The 24,527-nt window shown below is 40.0% G+C and overlaps 1 protein-coding gene across 11 annotated transcripts in view; it reads left to right on the top strand.

Moving 5' to 3' along the window:
* The window catches only part of vit (vitrin), a 92,143-nt gene that overhangs the window by 31,566 nt on the left and 36,050 nt on the right, over positions 1 to 24,527 (top strand). For 5 of the 11 annotated variants that reach the window (XM_036945959.2, XM_090201753.1, XM_090201750.1 and 2 more), the window contains exons 2-10: positions 2,673 to 2,784; positions 5,086 to 5,151; positions 7,556 to 7,712; positions 7,964 to 8,097; positions 8,555 to 8,632; positions 11,371 to 11,565; positions 12,842 to 12,889; positions 15,173 to 15,211; positions 21,979 to 22,029. In XM_036945959.2, the coding sequence (XP_036801854.2) occupies positions 2,748 to 2,784; positions 5,086 to 5,151; positions 7,556 to 7,712; positions 7,964 to 8,097; positions 8,555 to 8,632; positions 11,371 to 11,565; positions 12,842 to 12,889; positions 15,173 to 15,211; positions 21,979 to 22,029 (805 nt within the window). In that variant the 5' untranslated portion in view covers positions 2,673 to 2,747. The remainder of the gene's footprint in view (positions 1 to 2,672; positions 2,785 to 5,085; positions 5,152 to 7,555; positions 7,713 to 7,963; positions 8,098 to 8,554; positions 8,633 to 11,370; positions 11,566 to 12,841; positions 12,890 to 15,172; positions 15,212 to 21,978; positions 22,030 to 24,527) is intronic. The other 6 variants (XM_090201756.1, XM_090201755.1, XM_090201754.1 and 3 more) reach the window with 2 other exon arrangements.

The following is a 24,527-nucleotide window of genomic DNA, read 5'->3' as shown; positions in this document are numbered from 1 at the left end:
GAACATCCCTGGTCATCCCTACTGCCTCTGATCTGGAGGACTCACTAAACAGAGAACATCCCTGGTCATCCCTACTGCCTCTGATCTGGAGGACTCACTAAACAGAGAACATCCCTGGTCATCTCTACTGCCTCTGATCTGGAGGACTCACTAAACAGAGAACATCCCTGGTCATCTCTACTGCCTCTGATCTGGAGGATTCACTAAACAGAGAACATCCCTGGTCATCTCTACTGCCTCTGATCTGGAGGACTCACTAAACAGAGAACATCCCTGGTCATCCCTACTGCCTCTGATCTGGAGGACTCACTAAACAGAGAACATCCCTGGTCATCTCTACTTCCTCTGATCTGGAGAACTCACTAAACAGAGAACATCCCTGGTCATCTCTACTGCCTCTGATCTGGAGGACTCACTAAACAGAGAACATCCCTGGTCATCCCTACTTCCTCTGATCTGGAGGACTCACTAAACAGAGAACACCCCTGGTCATCCCTACTTCCTCTGATCTGGTGGACTCACTAAACAGAGAACATCCCTGGTCATCTCTACTGCCTCTGATCTGGCGGACTCACTAAAACAGAGAACATCCCTGGTCATCTCTACTGCCTCTGATCTGGTGGACTCACTAAAACAGAGAACATCCCTGGTCATCTCTACTGCCTCTGATCTGGTGGACTCACTAAACAGAGAACATCCCTGGTCATCTCTACTGCCTCTGATCTGGAGGACTCACTAAACACACATGTTTTGTTTGTAGATGATGATTGAGTGTGTTGGCGTGTGACCCTGGCTTTCTGTAAATAAATAAAATTTAAAAACGGTGCCATCTGAGTTGCTTAATGAATTTGAAATGATTTATGCTTTTACTTTAGATACTTAAGTATTTTTAAACCCAAATACTTTTAGACTTTTACTCAAGTAGTATTTTACTGGGCGATTTCCACTTTCACTTGAGTCACTTTCTATTAAGGAATCTGTACTTTGACTCAAGTATGACAACTGGGTACTTTTTCCATCGCTGCTAAACAGGTCTCTGACATTTTAAGTGTATTTTTCTATGAGAGAACATTCCTTCTAAATCATAATGACAGTGGGTGGAGGAGATGTTTTTCTGTTGTTGTGTGTACAAGTATGCAGTCATATAGGAAAGGATTTGTGTATCTGGGTGTTGTGATCATGACTGAACGTGACGCTGCTTTTTCCTTATTGAACCGAGTGGTGGGATGAAGTACTCTCCCGTAGGATGAGTTTCTGATTGGGCTTTATTGCCTGTCGTAATGGATTGATGTGTCTGAAGGCCTGATTCTGTTTAAAAGGAGACGCATGACCTCTAGACCTGTTTCTCTACATCCAGATTGTATCTGTTTCTCTATATCCAGCTTCTATCTCTTTCTCTATATCCAGCTTCTATCTCTTTCTCTATATCCAGATTCTATATCTTTCTCTATATCCAGATTCTATCTCTTTCTCTATATCCAGATTCTATCTCCTTCTCTATATCCAGATTCTATCTCTTTCTCTATATCCAGATTCTATCTGTTTCTCTATATCCAGATTCTATCTGTTTCTCTATATCCAGCTTCTATCTGTTTCTCTATATCCAGATTATATATGTTTCTCTATATCCAGATTATATATGTTTCTCTATATCCAGATTCTATCTCTTTCTCTATATCCAGCTTATATCTCTTTCTGTTGTTTGTCTTTTAAAACTCCTATTGGATTCTCTCTCTCTCTCTCTCTTCTCTCTCTCTCCCCCCTCTTTGTCTCACCCCCCTCTCAACCCCCTCTCCCTCCCTCTCTCTCTCTCTCTCTCTCTCTCTCTCTCTCTCTCTCTCTCACTCTCTCTCTCTCGCTCTCCCCTCTTTGTCTCACCCCCCCTCTCCCTCTCTCTATCCCTTCTTTGTCTCACCCCCCCTCTCTCTCGCTCTCTCTCTCTGTCTCTCTCTCTCTCTCTCCCCTCTGTCTCACCCTCCCTTTCCCTCTCCCTCTCCCCCTCTCCCTCTCCCTCTCCCACTCTCCCTCTCTCTCTCTCTATCTCTCTCCCCCATTTGTCTCACCCCCCTCTCACCCCCCCTCTCCCTCCCGCTCTCTCTCTCTCTCTCTCTCTCTCCCTCTCTCTCTCTCTCTCTCTCTCTCTCTCCCTCTCTCTCTCTCTCTCTCTCTCTCTCTCGCTCTCTCTCTCTCTCTCCCCTCTTTGTCTCACCCCCCCCTCTCCCTCTCTCTCTCTCCCTTCTTTGTCTCACCCCACCTCTCTCTCTCTCGCTCTCTCTCTCTGTCTCTCTCTCTCTCTCTCCCCTCTGTCTCACCCTCCCTTTCCCTCTCCCTCTCCCTCTCCCCCTCTCTCTCTCTCTCTCTCTCTCTCTCTCTCTCTCTCTCCCCCCTCTTTGTCTCACCCCCCCTCTCCCTCTCTCTCTCTCTCTCTCTCTCCCTCTTTCTCACCCTCTCTCTCTCTCTCTCACTCTCTCCCTCTGTTTCTTCCCCCCTCTCTCTCTCTCCCCCCTCTCTCTCTTTCTCTCTCCCTCTCTCCCTCTCTCTCTCTCTCTTTCCCTCCCTCCCATGGCTGACCCTGTAAAACAACACATTTCACAGCACCTACAGTATGTGTTGTACGTGACAATAAAAACATATCATTTTTTCTCTCCATTCTCCCTCTCTCTCTCTCTCAGGGGGAGTGAGTTACGAGGACAGCTCTAGGAGGACATCAAACAGACTAGACCAGCAGCCTTCCACCTCCCAGCACCATGCTGCTCAGAGCACCCCTCACTGCTGTCTGGCTGGGTAGGGGTTAGCACACACACACACACACACGCACACGGATGCACGCATAACAAACACACACATGCAAGCACGCACACATAAACCATAGCGAACATGTTTCCAAAATACCATTGGTGTAAAATCTATCGTCATCTTTGATTATGTGGTTACTGTAATTGTATAACACATATAGACTTTGATTATGTGGTTACTGTAATTGTATAACACATATAGACTTTGATTATGTGGTTACTGTATTTGTACAACACATATTAGACTTTGATTATGTGGTTACTGTATTTGTATAACACATATAGACTTTGATTATGTGGTTACTGTAATTGTATAACACATGTCCCACTTTGATTATGTGGTTACTGTATTTGTACAACACATATAGACTTTGATTATGTGGTTACTGTAATTGTATAACACATATTAGACTTTGATTATGTGGTTACTGTAATTGTATAACACATATTAGACTTGGATTATGTGGTTACTGTATTTGTACAACACATATAGACTTTGATTATGTGGTTACTGTAATTGTATAACACATATTAGACTTGGATTATGTGGTTACTGTATTTGTACAACACATATAGACTTTGATTATGTGGTTACTGTAATTGTATAACACATATTAGACTTTGATTATGTGGTTACTGTAATTGTACAACACATATAGATCATGATTATGTGGTTACTGTAATTGTACAACACATGTAGATCATGATTATGTGGTTACTGTAAATGTACAAAACATATAGATCATGATTATGTGGTTACTGTAATTGTACAACACATATAGATCATGATTATGTGGTTACTGTAATTGTACAACACATGTAGATCATGATTATGTGGTTACTGTAATTGTACAACACATGTAGATCATGATTATGTGGTTACTGTAAATGTACAACACATATAGATCATGATTATGTGGTTACTGTAATTGTACAACACATGTAGATCATGATTATGTGGTTACTGTTATTGTACAACACATATAGATCATGATTATGTGGTTACTGTAATTGTACAACACATGTAGATCATGATTATGTGGTTACTGTAATTGTACAACACATATAGATCATGATTATGTGGTTACTGTAATTGTACAACACATATAGATCTTGATTATGTGGTTACTGTAATTGTACAACACATATAGATCATGATTATGTGGTTACTGTAATTGTACAACACATATAGATCATGATTATGTGGTTACTGTATTATTTTAACTTTCCATCTGTACCTCTGTGATTAATTATGAATTGTTTCCACCCCCAAAATGCGTCTTGTGAGTAATGGTCATGTGAGGTGAAATGTGTATATTTTGGAAGGTGAGTGTTCAGTCTGTTTGACCTGACGAAGATCCGTTTCAGATGGAAACGTTGTCAAAAAAGCTGTGAATTTGGAGAATCAACAGGCCTTCCTGTTAGTGGTGAACTGGGAGCATAAACAGGTCTTACTGTTAGTGGTGAATTGGGAGCATAAACAGGCCTTCCTGTTAGTGGTGAATTGGGAGCATAAACAGGCCTTCCTGTTAGTGGTGAATTGAGAGCATAAACAGGCCTTCCTGTTAGTGGTGATTTCGGAGCATAAACAGGCCTTCCTGTTAGTGGTGAATTGGGAGCATAAACAGGACTTCCTGTTAGTGGTGAATTCGGAGCATAAACAGGCCTTCCTGTTAGTGGTGAATTGGGAGCATAAACAGGCCTTCCTGTTAGTGGTGAATTGAGAGCATAAACAGGCCTTCCTGTTAGTGGTGAATTGGGAGCATGAACAGGCCATCCTGTTAGTGGTGAATTGGGAGCATAAACAGGCCTTACTGTTAGTGGTTTATTGGGAGCATAAACAGTCCTTCCTGTTAGTGGTGTATTGGGAGCATAAACAGGCCTTCCTGTTAGTGGTGAATTGGGAGCATAAACAGGCCTTCCTGTTAGTGGTGAATTGGGAGCATAAACAGGCCTTCCTGTTAGTGGTGAATTGGAAGCATAAACAGGCCTTACTGTTAGTGGTGAATTGGGAGCATAAACAGGCCTTACTGTTAGTGGTGAATTGGGAGCATAAACAGGCCTTCCTGTTAGTGGTGAATTGGGAGCATAAACAGTGCTTCCTGTTCTTTACTGTATTCTTGTCACATCATAGAGGATTGGAGGAACACCCACATTATGTCAATCTGTGAACAGCTATAACAGGCATATATGTTACTGTGTGGGGATAGCTGTTTGTGGTAGTCTATTGTGAAGAATGTGGGTTTCAGTACAGCTATATAAATACTGTGTATTGCTTCCTGTCCTCTAGCCCTTCTACTCAGCTGCGGTAGTGAAACCAAACCAAACGGATCCAAGAACAAGAAACCAAAACAAGGTAATAGTGGTTTATAACCTTTTTACACTATAGTGTTGGCCTAAACTGGCCCAGATATGTCCTTTCCTGTACAATTACAGCTTGGTTTGGTTCATTAGTGGATCCGTAACCAGGCCAGCCCAGTACAGCTTGGCTTGGTTCAGTAGTGGATCCGTAACCAGGCCAGCCCAGTACAGCTTGGTTTGGTTCAGTAGTGGATCAGTAACCAGGCCAGCCCAGTACAGCTTGGTTTGGTTCAGTAGTGGATCAGTAACCAGGCCAGCCCAGTACAGCTTGGTTTGGTTCAGTAGTGGATCAGTAACCAGGCCAGCCCAGTACAGCTTGGTTTGGTTCAGTAGTGGATCAGTAACCAGACCAGCCCAGTACAGCTTTGTTTGGTTCTGTAGTGGATCAGTAACCAGGCCAGACCAGCCCAGTACAGCTTGGTTTGGTTCAGTAGTGGATCAGTAACCAGGCCAGCCCAGTACAGTTTGGTTTGGTTCAGTAGTAGATCAGTAACCAGGCCAGCCCAGTACAGTTTGGTTTGGTTCAGTAGTGGATCAGTAACCAGGCCAGCCCAGTACAGCTTGGTTTGGTTCAGTGGTGGATCAGTAACCAGGCCAGCCCAGTACAGCTTGGTTTGTTTCAGTAGTGGATCAGTAACCAGGCCAGGCCAGCCCAGTACAGCTTGGTTTGGTTCAGTAGTGGATCTGTAACCAGGCCAGCCCAGTACAGCGTGGTTTGGTTCAGTAGTGGATCAGTAACCAGGCCAGCCCAGTACAGCTTGGTTTGGTTCAGTAGTGGATCAGTAACCAGGCCAGGCCAGCCCAGTACAGCTTGGTTTGGTTCAGTAGTGGATCAGTAACCAGGCCAGCCCAGTACAGCTTGGTTTGGTTCAGTAGTGGATCAGTAACCAGGCCAGCCCAGTACAGCTTGGTTTGGTTCAGTAGTGGATCAGTAACTAGGCCAGACCAGCCCAGTACAGCTTGGTTTGATTCAGTAGTGGATCAGTAACCAGGCCAGCCCAGTACAGCTTGGTTTGGTTCAGTAGTGGATCAGTAACCAGGCCAGCCCAGTACAGCTTGGTTTGGTTCAGTAGTGGATCAGTAACCAGGCCAGCCCAGTACAGCTTGGTTTGGTTCAGTAGTGGATCAGTAACCAGGCCAGCCCAGTACAGCTTGGTTTGGTTCAGTAGTGGATCCGTAACCAGGCCAGGCCAGCCCAGTACAGCTTGGTTTGGTTCAGTAGTGGATCAGTAACCAGGCCAGGCCAGCCCAGTACAGCTTGGTTTGGTTCAGTAGTGGATCAGTAACCAGGCCAGGCCAGCCCAGTACAGCTTGGTTTGGTTCAGTAGTGGATCAGTAACCAGGCCAACCCAGTACAGCTTGGTTTGGTTCAGTAGTGGATCAGTAACCAGGCCAGCCCAGTACAGCTTGGTTTGGTTCAGTAGTGGATCAGTAACCAGGCCAGCCCAGTACAGCTTGGTTTGGTTCAGTGGTGGATCAGTAACCAGGCCAGCCCAGTACAGCTTGGTTTGGTTCAGTAGTGAATCAGTAACCAGGCCAGCCCAGTACAGCTTGGTTTGGTTCAGTAGTGGATTAGTAACCAGGCCAGGCCAGCCCAGTACAGCTTGGTTTGGTTCAGTAGTGGATCAGTAACCAGGCCAGCCCAGTACAGCTTGGTTTGGTTCAGTAGTGGATCAGTAACCAGGCCAGCCCAGTACAGCTTGGTTTGGTTCAGTAGTGGATCAGTAACCAGGCCAGCCCAGTACAGCTTGGTTTGGTTCAGTAGTGAATCAGTAACCAGGCCAGCCCAGTACAGCTTGGTTTGGTTCAGTAGTGGATCAGTAACCAGGCCAGCCCAGTACAGCTTGGTTTGGTTCAGTAGTGGATCAGTAACCAGGCCAGCCCAGTACAGCTTGGTTTGGTTCAGTAGTGGATCAGTAACCAGGCCAGCCCAGTACAGCTTGGTTTGGTTCAGTGGTGAATCAGTAACCAGGCCAGCCCAGTACAGCTTGGTTTGGTTCAGTAGTGGATCCGTAACCAGGCCAGCCCAGTACAGCTTGGTTTGGTTCAGTGGTGGATCAGTAACCAGGCCAGCCCAGTACAGCTTGGTTTGGTTCAGTAGTGGATCAGTAACCAGGCCAGCCCAGTACAGCTTGGTTTGGTTCAGTAGTGGATCAGTAACCAGGCCAGACCAGTACAGCTTGGTGTGGTTCAGTAGTGGATCAGTAACCAGGCCAGCCCAGTACAGCTTGGTTTTGGCCATGTCCTGACCCCTCCCCTCCTCTATACTGATTCTCTCTGTCATGTCCTGACCCCTCCCCTCCTCTATACTGATTCTCTCTGTCATGTCCTGACCCCTCCCCTCCTCTATACTGATTCTCTCTGTCATGTCCTGACCCCTCCCCTCCTCTCCTCTCCAGTGGTTCCAGCCATAGAGTGTGACGTCCGGGCGGGGAAGATCAACCTCCCAGAATTCATAGCTAAATGCCCGTCTGACTGTAAACAGACAAAAAGTCAGGTTTATGGGACAGGAGTCTTCGCTTCCATCTCCAGCATCTGTAACGCTGCCATACACAGGTCAGTATGGGTTCACTACAACACCATACACAGGTCAGTACGGGTTCACTACAACACCATACACAGGTCAGTACGGGTTCATTACAACACCATACACAGGTCAGTACAGGACATGTTAAGTACTGTAGTATTCTTGCCCTAGCCTTCCTCCAATTCAAGTTGGGTGGGCATTGTTTGGACAGTGTGCAAGAGTTTTTAGAAGCTGCGGTTTATAGGAAATATGTGTGTGATGGTGTTGTTTTTGTCTACAGCGGTGTCATCACTAACTCAGGGGGTAAAGTGATTGTTAGGAAGATGGCTGGACAGAACATCTATAAAGGCTCTAACTCCCACGGGCTCCGATCTCTGTCTCTGCCCAAGTGGAGAGAGTCCTTCGTTGTCTCAGGTAATCAATCAATTAACCAATCGATATTAGCCTGGCTAACTTAGCTCATGTAGCCTAGCTGAGCTCATATAGCCCAGCTTTGCTCATGTAGCCTAGTTTAGCTCATGTATCCTAGCTTAGCTCATGTAGCCCAGCTTAGCTCATGTAGCCTAGCTTAGCTCATGTAGCCCAGCTTAGCTCATGTAGCCTAGCTTAGCTCATGTAGCCCAGCTTAGCTCATGTAGCCTAGCTTAGCTCATGTAGCCCAGCTTAGCTCATGTAGCCTAGCTTAGCTCATGTAGCCTAGCTTAGCTCATGTAGCCCAGCTTAGCTTGCTGTTGTACCACATGTTTTGCCAGGCCAGACTACTGATTCCTTCTGATAACACAGTAGAAACATTATCAGCCACTGTACGTATGACCTCCAAATGTCTTTAGATGTTGCCTGATCCATTTCTGAATTGTTGTTGTTGTCTTAGTTGGTAAGCCTAAGAAAGGAGTCATCTATCCGTCTTCTCTGGACTATATTCCCTCTAGACCTACCTACAGCAAAACAGGTGAGATGGAGGTTTTTAATTACGCAATGTACGTAAAAATGAGAAACATGATTATGGAGCTGTTTTATGTGCAGTAGTTTGTCAATTCAACATAATGCAGGTAAAGAAAGAGGAACACCTGGTTGATAGGAGACATGCAGGTAAAGAAAGAGGAACACCTGGTTGATAGGAGACATGCAGGTAAAGAAAGAGGAACACGTGGTTGATAGGTGACATGCAGGTAAAGAAAGAGGACCACCTGGTTGATAGGTGACATGAAGAAAGAGGAACACCTGGTTGATAGGTGACATGCAGGTAAAGAAAGAGGAACACGTGGTTGATAGGTGACATGCAGGTAAAGAAAGAGGACCACCTGGTTGATAGGTGACATGCAGAAAGAGGAACACCTGGTTGATAGGTGACATGCAGGTAAAGAAAGAGGAACACCTGGTTGATAGGTGACATGCAGGTAAAGAAAGAGGAACACCTGGTTGATAGGTGACATGCAGAAAGAGGAACACCTGGTTGATAGGTGACATGCAGAAAGAGGAACACCTGGTTGATAGGTGACATGCAGAAAGAGGAATACCTGGTTGATAGGTGACATGCAGAAAGAGGAACACCTGGTTGATAGGTGACATGCAGAAAGAGGAATACCTGGTTGATAGGTGACATGCAGGTAAAGAAAGAGGAACACCTGGTTGATAGGAGACATGCAGGTAAAGAAAGAGGAACACCTGGTTGATAGGAGACATGCAGGTAAAGAAAGAGGAACACCTGGTTGATAGGTGACATGCAGGTAAAGAAAGAGGAACACCTGGTTGATAGGTGACATGCAGGTAAAGAAAGAGGAACACCTGGTTGATAGGTGACATGCAGAAAGAGGAACACCTGGTTGATAGGTGACATGCAGAAAGAGGAACACCTGGTTGATAGGTGACATGCAGGTAAAGAAAGAGGAACACCTGGTTGATAGGTGACATGCAGGTAAAGAAAGAGGAACACCTGGTTGATAGGTGACATGCAGGTAAAGAAAGAGGAACACCTGGTTGATAGGTGACATGCAGAAAGAGGAACACCTGGTTGATAGGTGACATGCAGAAAGAGGAACACCTGGTTGATAGGAGACATGCAGGTAAAGAAAGAGGAACACCTGGTTGATAGGTGACATGCAGGTAAAGAAAGAGGAACACCTGGTTGATAGGTGACATGCAGGTAAAGAAAGAGGAACACCTGGTTGATAGGTGACATGCAGAAAGAGGAACACCTGGTTGATAGGTGACGTGCAGGTAAAGAAAGAGGAACACCTGGTTGATAGGAGACATGCAGGTAAAGAAAGAGGAACACCTGGTTGATAGGTGACATGCAGGTAAAGAAAGAGGAACACCTGGTTGATAGGAGACATGCAGGTAAAGAAAGAGGAACACCTGGTTGATAGGTGACATGCAGGTAAAGAAAGAGGAACACCTGGTTGATAGGTGACATGCCGAAAGAGGAACACCTGGTTGATAGGAGACATGCAGGTAAAGAAAGAGGAACACCTGGTTGATAGGTGACATGCAGGTAAAGAAAGAGGAACACCTGGTTGATAGGTGACATGCAGAAAGAGGAACACCTGGTTGATAGGTGACATGCAGGTAAAGAAAGAGGAACACCTGGTTGATAGGAGACATGCAGGTAAAGAAAGAGGAACACCTGGTTGATAGGAGACATGCAGGTATAGAAAGAGGAACACCTGGTTGATAGGAGACATGCAGGTAAAGAAAGAGGAACACCTGGTTGATAGGAGACATGCAGGTAAAGAAAGAGGAACACCTGGTTGATAGGAGACATGCAGGTAAAGAAAGAGGAACACCTGGTTGATAGGTGACATGCAGGTAAAGAAAGAGGAACACCTGGTTGATAGGTGACATGCAGGTAAAGAAAGAGGAACACCTGGTTGATAGGTGACATGCAGGTAAAAAAAGAGGAACACCTGGTTGATAGGTGACATGCAGGTAAAGAAAGAGGAACATCTGGTTGATAGGTGACATGCAGAAAGAGGAACACCTGGTTGATAGGAGACATGCAGGTAAAGAAAGAGGAACACCTGGTTGATAGGTGACATGCAGGTAAAGAAAGAGGAACACCTGGTTGATAGGAGACATGCAGGTAAAGAAAGAGGAACACCTGGTTGATAGGAGACATGCAGGTAAAGAAAGAGGAACACCTGGTTGATAGGAGACATGCAGGTAAAGAAAGAGGAACACCTGGTTGATAGGTGACATGCAGGTAAAGAAAGAGGAACACCTGTTTGATAGGTGACATGCAGAAAGAGGAACACCTGGTTGATAGGAGACATGCAGGTAAAGAAAGAGGAACACCTGGTTGATAGGAGACATGCAGGTAAAGAAAGAGGAACACCTGGTTGATAGGTGACATGCAGAAAGAGGAACACCTGGTTGATAGGAGACATGCAGGTAAAGAAAGAGGAACACCTGGTTGATAGGTGACATGCAGGTAAAGAAAGAGGAACACCTGGTTGATAGGTGACATGCAGGTAAAGAAAGAGGAACACCTGGTTGATAGGTGACATGCAGGTAAAGAACGAGCAACACTTTATCTCTCTCTCCTCTCCTCTCCTTATCTCTCTCCCCTCCCCTCCTCTCCTCCTTCCTCGCCTCCTCCCTCTTTCCTCACTTCCCCTCCACCTCTCCTCTCCTCTTCCCTCTCTTACCTCCCCTCCCCTCCTCACACTCTCCTCTTCACGTCTCTTTCAGGTCAGAAAGAGACCAAAGCCCCTGTGGTCACTACCGTAATGCCGGCTACAACACCAGAACCCACCAGGACTACCACACCTCCACCCACTACGGCCACCACCACACCTCCACCCACTACCACCACAACCCTCCCACCCACCACCACTACTACAACAGCCAAGCCCCGCGCTGCTGTCCACAAAGCCAGGGATACAGGTGAGTCACACACACACACTCAGAAACAAACATTGTGCTTTCAGGTTTATTGATATACATTACATGTGATTTAATAAATCAAAATCAAATCAAATCAAATGTAAATAAAGCCCTTCTTACATCAGCTGATATCTCAAAGTGCTGTACAGAAACCCAGCCTAAAACCCCAAACAGCAAGCAATGCAGGTGTTGAAGAACATTTGATTTGATTTGATTTAATGTACTTTTCTTCCAGATTAAATGTATGGCTCCATGTATGTTATGTTATGTGTATAGAGATACTGAGATACAGAGTAACATGACTGACTCCATCCTTCTCTGCATCCCCTGATTGGCTAATGTAAGAACTGATCCAGTAATGTCAATCCTGATTGGCTAATGTAAGAACTGATCCAGTAATGCCAATCCTGATTGGCTAATGTAAGAACTGATCCAGTAATGCCAATCCTGATTGGCTAATGTAAGATCTGATCCAGTAATGCCAATCCTGATTGGCTAATGTAAGAACTGATCCAGTAATGCCAGTCCTGATTGGCTAATGTAAGAACTGATCCAGTAATACCTATCCTGATTGGCTAATGTAAGAACTGATCCAGTAATACCAATCCTGATTGGCTAATGTAAGAACTGATCCAGTAATACCAATCCTGATTGGCTAATGTAAGAACTGATCCAGTAATGCCAATCCTGATTGGCTAATGTAAGAACTGATCCAGTAATACCAATCCTGATTGGCTAATGTAAGAACTGATCCAGTAATACCAATCCTGATTGGCTAATGTAAGAACTGATCCAGTAATACCAATCCTGATTGACTAATGTATAACCAATCCAACAGTAGATCCACTTTAAGGACAGACGGTATGTCAGCTATCACCGTGGAGAATCCTTTACCTCGACCATCACGATCATGGATCATGTGCTGATTTGTACATTGTTGTGATGACGTTTTGAAACCACATTAGATCAGTGACTGAGAGCTCTATCTCCCCGTGATTCTCTGTTTAATATTTAAACTCGTCAAGATTTATCTCGTCACTCAAGTCAAATGAACACACAGTCAGATGATGATTATTAGGCATTGATAAGAGACACCTGGCTACTTTTACTGCACATCACATGGGACAGGTATGTGGGGGATCTCCCGCCCCCTCTCTTTCTCTTTCTCTCGCTCCCTCCTTTCACCTCTCTCTCTTTCTCCCCCTTCCTCCACCTTCCTACCCCCCCCCCCTCTCTCTCTCTCCCTGGGTTGACCATCTCTATCGCTCTGATCCAGACAGCAGTCATCCGTACTTTGCGTCTGTAGCAGCAGCCTCCAGTGCAAGTAAGTCCAGCCAGATGGTCTGTGGGGGTCTGTAGGTTGGTTGGTGATGGGTTGCTGCTATTTACTGTGGGGGTCTGTAGGTTGGTGATGGGTTTCTGCTATTTACTGTGGGGGTCTGTAGGTTGGTTGGTGATGGGTTGCTGCTATTTACTGTGGGGGTCTGTAGGTTGGTTGGTGATGGGTTGCTGCTATTTACTGTGGGGGTCTGTAGGTTGGTTGGTGATGGGTTGCTGCTATTTACTGTGGGGGTCTATAGGTTGGTTATGGGTTGCTGCTATTTACTGTGGGGGTCTATAGGTTGGTTATGGGTTGCTGCTATTTACTGTGGGGGTCTGTAGGTTGGTGATGGGTTGCTGCTATTTACTGTGGGGGTCTGTAGGTTGGTTGGTGATGGGTTGCTGCTATTTACTGTGGGGGTCTATAGGTTGGTTATGGGTTGCTGCTATTTACTGTGGGGGTCCGTAGGTTAGTTGGTGATGGGTTGCTGCTATTTACTGTGGGGGTCCGTAGGTTAGTTGGTGATGGGTTGCTGCTATTTACTGTGGGGGTCCGTAGGTTAGTTGGTGATGGGTTGCTGCTATTTACTGTGGGGGTCCGTAGGTTAGTTGGTGATGGGTTGCTGCTATTTACTGTGGGGGTCCGTAGGTTAGTTGGTGATGGGTTGCTGCTATTTACTGTGGGGGTCCGTAGGTTAGTTGGTGATGGGTTGCTGCTATTTACTGTGGGGGTCCGTAGGTTAGTTGGTGATGGGTTGCTGCTATTTACTGTGGGGGTCCGTAGGTTAGTTGGTGATGGGTTGCTGCTATTTACTGTGGGGGTCCGTAGGTTAGTTGGTTATGGGTTGCTGCTATTTACTGTGGGGGTCTATAGGTTGGTTATGGGTTGCTGCTATTTACTGTGGGGTCCGTAGTGTGTGTTGGTGATGGGTTGCTGCTATTTACTGTGGGGTCCGTAGTGTGTGTTGGTGATGGGTTGCTGCTATTTACTGTGGGGTCCGTAGTGTGTGTTGGTGATGGGTTGCTGCTATTTACTGTGGGGTCCGTAGTGTGTGTTGGTGATGGGTTGCTGCTATTTACTGTGGGGTCCGTAGTGTGTGTTGGTGATGGGTTGCTGCTATTTACTGTGGGGTCCGTAGTGTGTGTTGGTGATGGGTTGCTGCTATTTACTGTGGGGTCCGTAGTGTGTGTTGGTGATGGGTTGCTGCTATTTACTGTGGGGTCCGTAGTGTGTGTTGGTGATGGGTTGCTGCTATTTACTGTGGGGTCCGTAGTGTGTGTTGGCTGCTGTTCGTTCGGGGGGGGGGGGGCTGCACTGGTGTTTATGTGTGTCTCTCTCGTGTCTCGTGTTGTCACGTTTTTTCCTACATGGTAACCCACGGTAACCCACGTGATGTCTTGCTGTTTTATGTTCATCAGGATAATGCTTTATTTTCTTTAAAAAATAGATCTCGACGAATCAATAAATTACCTTCAACTTATATTCATCTTTGATTAAAGATAACATAATCGGCTATCAATTGCACCAATTTCAAAGGTTAAGTTTGTCACAAATTATTTGACATAACTTGTGTGATTTAAGTGTTTATTCAATGTAATTGTTTTAAGGTGAAAAATGTAAAGGTAGTTGTTTGATGCTCTATTTTAAGTTCCTTTATGAATCTTAATCCCTGGCTTTGGCCGAAACAACAGAATGTGTTGTTGTTGTTGTTGTCGTCGTCGTCGTTGTTGTTGTTGTCATTGTTGTTGTTGTTGTTGTCACGTGTTGTTGTTGTTGCTGTTGTTGTTGTCGCTGTTGTTGTTGTCGCTGTTGTTGTTGTCGCTGTTGTTTGTTGTTGATGTCGTCGTTGTTGTTGTCACTTGTTGTTGTTGTCGCTGTTGTTGTTTTCGCTGTTGTTGTTGTTGTCGTTGTTGTCACTTGTTGTTGTTGTTGCTGTTGTTGTCGTTGTTGTTGTTGTCGCTGTTGTTGTTGTTGTTGTCACTTGTTGTTGTTGTTGCCGTTGTTGTTGTTGTTGTCGCTTGTTGTTGTTGTCGCTGTTGTTGTTGTCGCTGTTGTTGTTGTTGTTGTTGTTGTCACTTGTTGTTGTTGTTGCTGTTGTTGTCGTTGTTGTTGTTGTCGCTGTTGTTGTTGTTGTTGTCACTTGTTGTTGTTGTTGCAGTTGTTGTTGTTGCTGTTGTTGTCGCTGTTGCTGTTGCTGTCGTTGTCTTAGAAAGTAGTGCTACAGGTATTTCCAAGATTTTAATGTTAAAAGTACACATGATGTTATTCTCAACATTGCCTCTATAGGGCAGTCACAGAATGGCCACGGAAAGGTGACAGCCCAAGGTATGTTCCAACTTTCATTTGTTCTACGTAAGCAGTAGTTAGTTACTTATATTACTTACTTATAGTATTAGATGCAGTAGTTAGTTACTTATATTTTTATCTGTAGTATTACTTACTTATAGTATTAGATTCAGTAGTTAGTTACTTATATTTGTATCTGTAGTATTACTTACTTATAGTATTAGATTCAGTAGTTAGGTACTTATATTTTTATCTGTAGTATTACTTACTTATAGTATTAGATTCAGTAGTTAGGTACTTATATTTTTATCTGTAGTATTACTTACTTATAGTATTAGATTCAGTAGTTAGGTACTTATATTTTTATCTGTAGTATTACTTACTTATAGTATTAGATTCAGTAGTTAGGTACTTATATTTTTATCTGTAGTATTACTTACTTATAGTATTAGATGTGGTATTAGTTACGTATAGTATTAGATGTGGTATTAGATAATTATAGTATTAGATGTAGTATTAGTAACTTATAGTATTAGATGTAGTATTAGTTACTTATAGTATTCAATAGAGTATTAGCTGCGTATGGTATTAGCTGTAGCATTAGTTACTTATAGTATTAGATGTGGTATTAGTTACTTATAGTATTAGCTGTAGTATTAGTTACTTATAGTATTAGATGTAATACTAGTTACTGTTATGTTTTAGATGTAGTATTAGTTACTTATAGTATTAGATGTGGTATTAGTTACTTATAGTATTAGCTGTAGCATTAGTTACTTATAGTATTAGCTGTAGTATTAGTAACTTATAGTATTAGCTGTAGTATTAGCAACTTATAGTATTAGCTGTAGTATTAGTAACTTATAGTACTAGATGTAGTATTAGTAACTTATAGTATTAGCTGTAGTATTAGTAACTTATAGTATTAAATGTAGTATTAGTAAGTTATAGTATTAGATGTAGTATTAGTAACTTATAGTATTAGCTGTAGTATTAGTTACTTATAGTATTAGCTGTAGTATTAGTAACTTATGGTATTAGATGTAGTATTAGTAACTTATAGTATTAGCTGTAGTATAAGTAACTTATAGTATTAGATGTAGTATTACCTACTTATAGTATTAGATGTAGTATTAGTAACTTATAGTATTAGATGTAGTATTACCTACTTATAGTATTAGATGTAGTATTAGTAACTTATAGTATTAGATGTAGTATTAGTTACGTATAGTATTAGATGTAGTATTAGTTACGTATAGTATTAGATGTGGTATTAGTTACGTATAGTATTAGATGTAGTATTAGTTATTTATAGTATTAGATGTAGTATTAGTTACGTATAGTATTAGCTGTAGTATTAGTTATTTATAGTATTAGATGTAGTATTAGTTATTTATAGTATTAGATGTAGTATTAGTTATTTATAGTATTAGATGTAGTATTAGTTACGTATAGTATTAGCTGTAGTATTAGTTACGTATAGTATTAGCTGTAGTATTAGTTACGTATAGTATTAGATGTAGTATTAGTTACGTATAGTATTAGATGTAGTATTAGTTATTTATAGTATTAGATGTAGTATTAGCTACGTATAGTATTAGATGTAGTATTAGTTACGTATAGTATTAGCTGTAGTATTAGTTACGTATAGTATTAGATGTAGTATTAGTTACGTATAGTATTAGATGTAGTATTAGTTATTTATAGTATTAGATGTAGTATTAGTTACGTATAGTATTAGATGTAGTATTAGTTACGTATAGTATTAGATGTAGTATTAGTCATTTATAGTATTAGATGTAGTATTAGTTATTTATAGTATTAGATGTAGTATTAGTTACGTATAGTATTAGATGTGGTATTAGTTACGTATAGTATTAGATGTAGTATTAGTTATTTATAGTATTAGATGTAGTATTAGTTACGTATAGTATTAGCTGTAGTATTAGTTATTTATAGTATTAGATGTAGTATTAGTTATTTATAGTATTAGATGTAGTATTAGTTATTTATAGTATTAGATGTAGTATTAGTTACGTATAGTATTAGCTGTAGTATTAGTTACGTATAGTATTAGATGTAGTATTAGTTACGTATAGTATTAGATGTGGTATTAGTTACGTATAGTATTAGATGTAGTATTACTTACTTATAGTATTAGATGTAATGCTAATTACTGTTATGTTTAGCTGTAGTATTAGTAACTTATTGTATTAGATGTAGTATTAGTAACTTATAGTATTAGATGTAGTATTAGTTATTTATAGTATTAGATGTAGTATTAGTAACTTATAGTATTAGATGTAGTATTAGTTACTTATAGTACTAGATGTATTATTAGTTACTTATAGTATTAGATGTAGTATTAGTAACTTATAATATTAGATGTAGTATTAGTAACTTATAATATTAGATGTAGTATTAGTTATTTATAGTATTAGATGTAGTATTAGTAACTTATAGTATTAGATGTAGTATTAGTTATTTATAGTATTAGATGTAGTATTAGTTACGTATAGTATTAGATGTAGTATTAGTTATTTATAGTATTAGATGTAGTATTAGTTACGTATAGTATTAGATGTGGTATTAGTTACTGTTATGTTTTAGCTGTAGTATTACTTACTTATAGTATTAGATGTAATGCTAATTACTGTTATGTTTAGCTGTAGTATTAGTAACTTATTGTATTAGATGTAGTATTAGTAACTTATAGTATTAGATGTAGTATTAGTTATTTATAGTATTAGATGTAGTATTAGTAACTTATAGTATTAGATGTAGTATTAGTTACTTATAGTACTAGATGTATTATTAGTTACTTATAGTATTAGATGTAGTATTAGTAACTTATAATATTAGATGTAGTATTAGTAACTTATAATATTAGATGTAGTATTAGTTATTTATAGTATTAGATGTAGTATTAGTAACTTATAGTATTAGATGTAGTATTAGTTATTTATAGTATTAGATGTAGTATTAGTAACTTATAATATTAGATGTAGTATTAGTTATTTATAGTATTAGATGTAGTATTAGATAATTATAGTATTAGATGTAGTATTAGTAACTTATAGTATTAGATGTAGTATTAGTTACTTATAGTATTCAATAGAGTATTAGCTGCGTATGGTATTAGCTGTAGCATTAGTTACTTATAGTATTAGATGTGGTATTAGTTACTTATAGTATTAGCTGTAGTATTAGTTACTTATAGTATTAGATGTAATACTAGTTACTGTTATGTTTTAGATGTAGTATTAGTTACTTATAGTATTAGATGTAGTATTAGTTACGTATAGTACTAGATGTAGTATTACTTACTTATAGTATTAGATGTAGCATTACCTACTTATAGTATTAGATGTAGTATTAGTAACTTATAGTATTAGATGTAGTATTAGTTACTTATAGTATTAGATGTAGTATTAGTTACGTATAGTATTAGATGTGGTATTAGTTACGTATAGTATTAGATGTAGTATTACTTACTTATAGTATTAGATGTAGTATTACCTACTTATAGTATTAGATGTAGTATTAGTAACTTATAGTATTAGATGTAGTATTAGTAACTTATAGTATTAGATGTAGTATTAGTAACTTATAGTATTAGCTGTAGTATTAGTTACGTATAGTATTAGATGTAGTATTAGTTACGTATAGTATTAGATGTAGTATTAGTTATTTATAGTATTAGATGTAGTATTAGTTACGTATAGTATTAGATGTGGTATTAGTTACGTATAGTATTAGCTGTAGTATTACTTACTTATAGTATTAGATGTAATGCTAATTACTGTTATGTTTAGCTGTAGTATTAGTAACTTATTGTATTAGATGTAGTATTAGTAACTTATAGTATTAGATGTAGTATTAGTTATTTATAGTATTAGATGTAGTATTAGTAACTTATAGTATTAGATGTAGTATTAGTTACTTATAGTACTAGATGTATTATTAGTTACTTATAGTATTAGATGTAGTATTAGTAACTTATAGTATTAGATGTAGTATTAGTTACTTATAGTACTAGATGTATTATTAGTTACTTATAGTATTAGATGTAGTATTAGTAACTTATAATATTAGATGTAGTATTAGTAACTTATAATATTAGATGTAGTATTAGTTATTTATAGTATTAGATGTAGTATTAGTAACTTATAGTATTAGATGTAGTATTAGTTATTTATAGTATTAGATGTAGTATTAGTAACTTATAATATTAGATGTAGTATTAGTTATTTATAGTATTAGATGTAGTATTAGATAATTATAGTATTAGATGTAGTATTAGTAACTTATAGTATTAGATGTAGTATTAGTTACTTATAGTATTCAATAGAGTATTAGCTGCGTATGGTATTAGCTGTAGCATTAGTTACTTATAGTATTAGATGTGGTATTAGTTACTTATAGTATTAGCTGTAGTATTAGTTACTTATAGTATTAGATGTAATACTAGTTACTGTTATGTTTTAGATGTAGTATTAGTTACTTATAGTATTAGATGTGGTATTAGTTACTTATAGTATTAGCTGTAGCATTAGTTACTTATAGTATTAGCTGTAGTATTAGTAACTTATAGTATTAGCTGTAGTATTAGCAACTTATAGTATTAGCTGTAGTATTAGTAACTTATAGTACTAGATGTAGTATTAGTAACTTATAGTATTAGCTGTAGTATTAGTAACTTATAGTATTAAATGTAGTATTAGTAAGTTATAGTATTAGATGTAGTATTAGTAACTTATAGTATTAGCTGTAGTATTAGTTACTTATAGTATTAGCTGTAGTATTAGTAACTTATGGTATTAGATGTAGTATTAGTAACTTATAGTATTAGCTGTAGTATAAGTAACTTATAGTATTAGATGTAGTATTACCTACTTATAGTATTAGATGTAGTATTAGTAACTTATAGTATTAGATGTAGTATTACCTACTTATAGTATTAGATGTAGTATTAGTAACTTATAGTATTAGATGTAGTATTACCTACTTATAGTATTAGATGTAGTATTACCTACTTATAGTATTAGGTGTAGTATTACCTACTTATAGTATTAGATGTAGTATTACCTACTTATAGTATTAGATGTAGTATTACCTACTTATAGTATTAGATGTAGTATTAGTAACTTATAGTATTAGATGTAGTATTACCTACTTATAGTATTAGATGTAGTATTAGTTACTTATAGTACTAGATGTATTATTAGTTACTTATAGTATTAGATGTAGTATTAGTAACTTATAATATTAGATGTAGTATTAGTAACTTATAATATTAGATGTAGTATTAGTTATTTATAGTATTAGATGTAGTATTAGTAACTTATAGTATTAGATGTAGTATTAGTTATTTATAGTATTAGATGTAGTATTAGTAACTTATAATATTAGATGTAGTATTAGTTATTTATAGTATTAGATGTAGTATTAGATAATTATAGTATTAGATGTAGTATTAGTAACTTATAGTATTAGATGTAGTATTAGTTACTTATAGTATTCAATAGAGTATTAGCTGCGTATGGTATTAGCTGTAGCATTAGTTACTTATAGTATTAGATGTGGTATTAGTTACTTATAGTATTAGCTGTAGTATTAGTTACTTATAGTATTAGATGTAATACTAGTTACTGTTATGTTTTAGATGTAGTATTAGTTACTTATAGTATTAGATGTGGTATTAGTTACTTATAGTATTAGCTGTAGCATTAGTTACTTATAGTATTAGCTGTAGTATTAGTAACTTATAGTATTAGCTGTAGTATTAGCAACTTATAGTATTAGCTGTAGTATTAGTAACTTATAGTACTAGATGTAGTATTAGTAACTTATAGTATTAGCTGTAGTATTAGTAACTTATAGTATTAAATGTAGTATTAGTAAGTTATAGTATTAGATGTAGTATTAGTAACTTATAGTATTAGCTGTAGTATTAGTTACTTATAGTATTAGCTGTAGTATTAGTAACTTATGGTATTAGATGTAGTATTAGTAACTTATAGTATTAGCTGTAGTATAAGTAACTTATAGTATTAGATGTAGTATTACCTACTTATAGTATTAGATGTAGTATTAGTAACTTATAGTATTAGATGTAGTATTACCTACTTATAGTATTAGATGTAGTATTAGTAACTTATAGTATTAGATGTAGTATTACCTACTTATAGTATTAGATGTAGTATTACCTACTTATAGTATTAGGTGTAGTATTACCTACTTATAGTATTAGATGTAGTATTACCTACTTATAGTATTAGATGTAGTATTACCTACTTATAGTATTAGATGTAGTATTAGTAACTTATAGTATTAGATGTAGTATTACCTACTTATAGTATTAGATGTAGTATTACCTACTTATAGTATTAGATGTAGTATTAGTAACTTATAGTATTAGATGTAGTATTACCTACTTATAGTATTAGATGTAGTATTACCTACTTATAGTATTAGATGTAGTATTAGTAACTTATAGTATTAGATGTAGTATTACCTACTTATAGTATTAGGTGTAGTATTACCTACTTATAGTATTAGATGTAGTATTACCTACTTATAGTATTAGATGTAGTATTACTACCTTATAGTATTAGATGTAGTATTACCTACTTATAGTATTAGCTGTTTTGTTTTATTGCCCTAGTTCTACGAAGCTTCATCAAATGAACATCTCATCTTCAAGCGTTGATTATTAAAATCTACTGTGTAGTGCTAGGGCAAAGAAAACCTGAAATGAGCATCACTTTGACGTGTGTAAACCGGTATAAATGTCTCATTCAAAGCAATCAGAGGCGGTACCTACACCAGTAGGTTTCCATCACGAGCCAAAGCAGGTAATCACACCCTCGATATCATCCTGATGTCATCCTCTGTTTGTAGTCGTCTGCCTGTAGTCCTCTGTCTATAGTCCTCTGTCTGTAGTCGTCTGCCTGTAGTCGTCTGTCTGTGGTCCTCTGTCTGTAGCCCTCTGTCTGTGGTCCTCTGTCTGTGGTCCTCTGTCTGTCTGTAGTCCTCTGTCTGTGGTCCTCTGTCTGTAGCCCTCTGTCTGTAGTCCTCTGTCTATACTTCTCTGTCTATAGTCCTCTGTCTATAGTCCTCTGTCTGTAGTCGTCTGCCTGTAGTCGTCTGTCTGTGGTCCTCTGTCTGTAGCCCTCTGTCTGTGGTCCTCTGTCTGTGGTCCTCTGTCTGTAGCCCTCTGTCTGTGGTCCTCTGTCTGTGGTCCTCTGTCTGTCTGTAGTCCTCTGTCTGTGGTCCTCTGTCTGTAGCCCTCTGTCTGTAGTCCTCTGTCTATACTTCTCTGTCTATAGTCCTCTGTCTATAGTCCTCTGTCTGTAGTCCTCTGTCTATAGTCCTCTGTCTATAGTCCTCTGCCCTCCTCCCTCTACACCATCTGCCCTCCTCCCTCTACACCGTCTGCCCTCCTTCCTCTACACCGTCTGCCCTCCTCCCTCTACACCGTCTGCCCTCCTCCCTCTACACCGTCTGCCCTCCTCCCTCTACACACTGTCTGCCCTCCTCCCTTTACACCGTCTGCCCTCCTCCCTCTACACCGTCTGCCCTCCTCCCTCTACATCGTCTGCCCTCCTCCCTCTACCTCCTGTCTGCCCTCCTCCCTCTACCCCGTCTGCCCTCCTCCCTCTACACCGTCTGCCCTCCTCCCTCTACACCGTCTGCCCTCCTCCCTCTACACACCGTCTACCCTCCTCCCTCTACACCGTCTGCCCTCCTCCCTCTACACACCGTCTGCCCTCCTCCATCTACACCGTCTACCCTCCTCCCTCTACACCGTCTGCCCTCCTCCCTCTACACACCGTCTACCCTCCTCCCTCTACACCGTCTGCCCTCCTCCCTCTACACCGTCTGCCCTCCTCCCTCTACACACCGTCTGCCCTCCTCCATCTACACCGTCTGCCCTCCTCCCTCTACACCGTCTGCCCTCCTCCCTCTACACACCGTCTACCCTCCTCCCTCTACACCGTCTGCCCTCCTCCCTCTACACCGTCTGCCCTCCTCCCTCTACACCGTCTGCCCTCCTCCCTCTACACCGTCTGCCCTCCTCCCTCTACACACCATCTGCCCTCCTCCCTCTACACCACTGGCCAGCCTAGGACTCTCTTTCTCTCTCAATCTGGTCTGTCTGTCTGTCTGTCTGTATGTCTGTCTGTCTGTCTGTTTCACACACTGCTGGAGTTGTCTTCTTGTTTATATGTTCTCATATCCCTTCTCATTTGTTATCTTTCTCAATCCTTTCTTTCTTCTCTGCCTGGGCTGTAATCCCCAGTCTCGGTTCCTCTGGTGTCTATGTGCACAGCTGTCTGTACTACCACGGTTACTAGATCCACTGTGGAGTTCCGGAACTGGTCTGGAATGTTCTGGTCTGGACCAGTCCATGTTCTGTTGTCCTTAACCCAGACTCTGAGTCTGTGTCTGAGTCTGTGTCTGTGGCCCATTCACCTCCTGTCCTGTATCTGTTACTATGTCTGTATACCACTGGACCTCTCATCCCCCGAATCCTGTTGTCCTGATTAAACCCTCTCTGTCCGTCTGCCCTATCTGTGATCCCTCTTTCTCTCTCTCCCTCTCTCTCTCCCTCTCCTTCTCTCTCCCTCTCTCTCTCTCTCCCCCCTCTCTCTCTCCCCCCCTCTCCCTCTCCCCCCCTCTCTCTCCCCCTCCCTCTCTCCCCCTCTCTTTCTCCCTCTCCCCCTCTCTCTCCCCCCTCCCTCTCTCTCCCCCCCTCTCCTTCTCCCCCCCTCTCTCTCCCCCTCCCTCTCTCCCCCTCTCTTTCTCCCTCCCCCCCCCCCTCTCTCCCTCTCCCTCTCACATACCCAACACATCTGATCACTGTGCCAAACATCTTGAATGGTTAGCAGTGTACTGCACTGTAGACCACTCCCTGATTTAGATGGATATTTGCATTGAGAAGAATGTATATAACAGTGTCTAGTTTTATATGGGATGTTTCACAGTGTCTAGTTTTATATGGGATGTTTCACAGTGTCTAGTTTTATATGGGATGTTTTACAGTGTCTAGTTTTATATGGGATGTTTTCTTAATGTTTTACATGGGCTGTTTTCTTAATGTTTTATATGGGCTGTTTTCTTAATGTTTTACATGGGCTGTTTTCTTAATGTTTTATATGGTCTGTTTTCTTCATGTTTTACATGAGCTGTTTTCTTAATGTTTTACATGGGCTGTTTTCTTAATGTTTTACATGAGCTGTTTTCTTCATGTTTTACATGGGCTGTTTTCTTAATGTTTTACACGGGCTGTTTTCTTAATGTTTTACATGGGCTGTTTTCTTAATGTTTTACATGAGCTGTTTTCTTAATG

Source organism: Oncorhynchus mykiss, chromosome 16 (genome assembly GCF_057628025.1).
Source record: "Oncorhynchus mykiss isolate SJ-2025 chromosome 16, ASM5762802v1, whole genome shotgun sequence".
NCBI lineage: Eukaryota > Metazoa > Chordata > Actinopteri > Salmoniformes > Salmonidae > Oncorhynchus > Oncorhynchus mykiss.
Note: the sequence above shows the minus strand (reverse complement) of the source record. Positions and strands in the feature narration are given on the sequence as shown.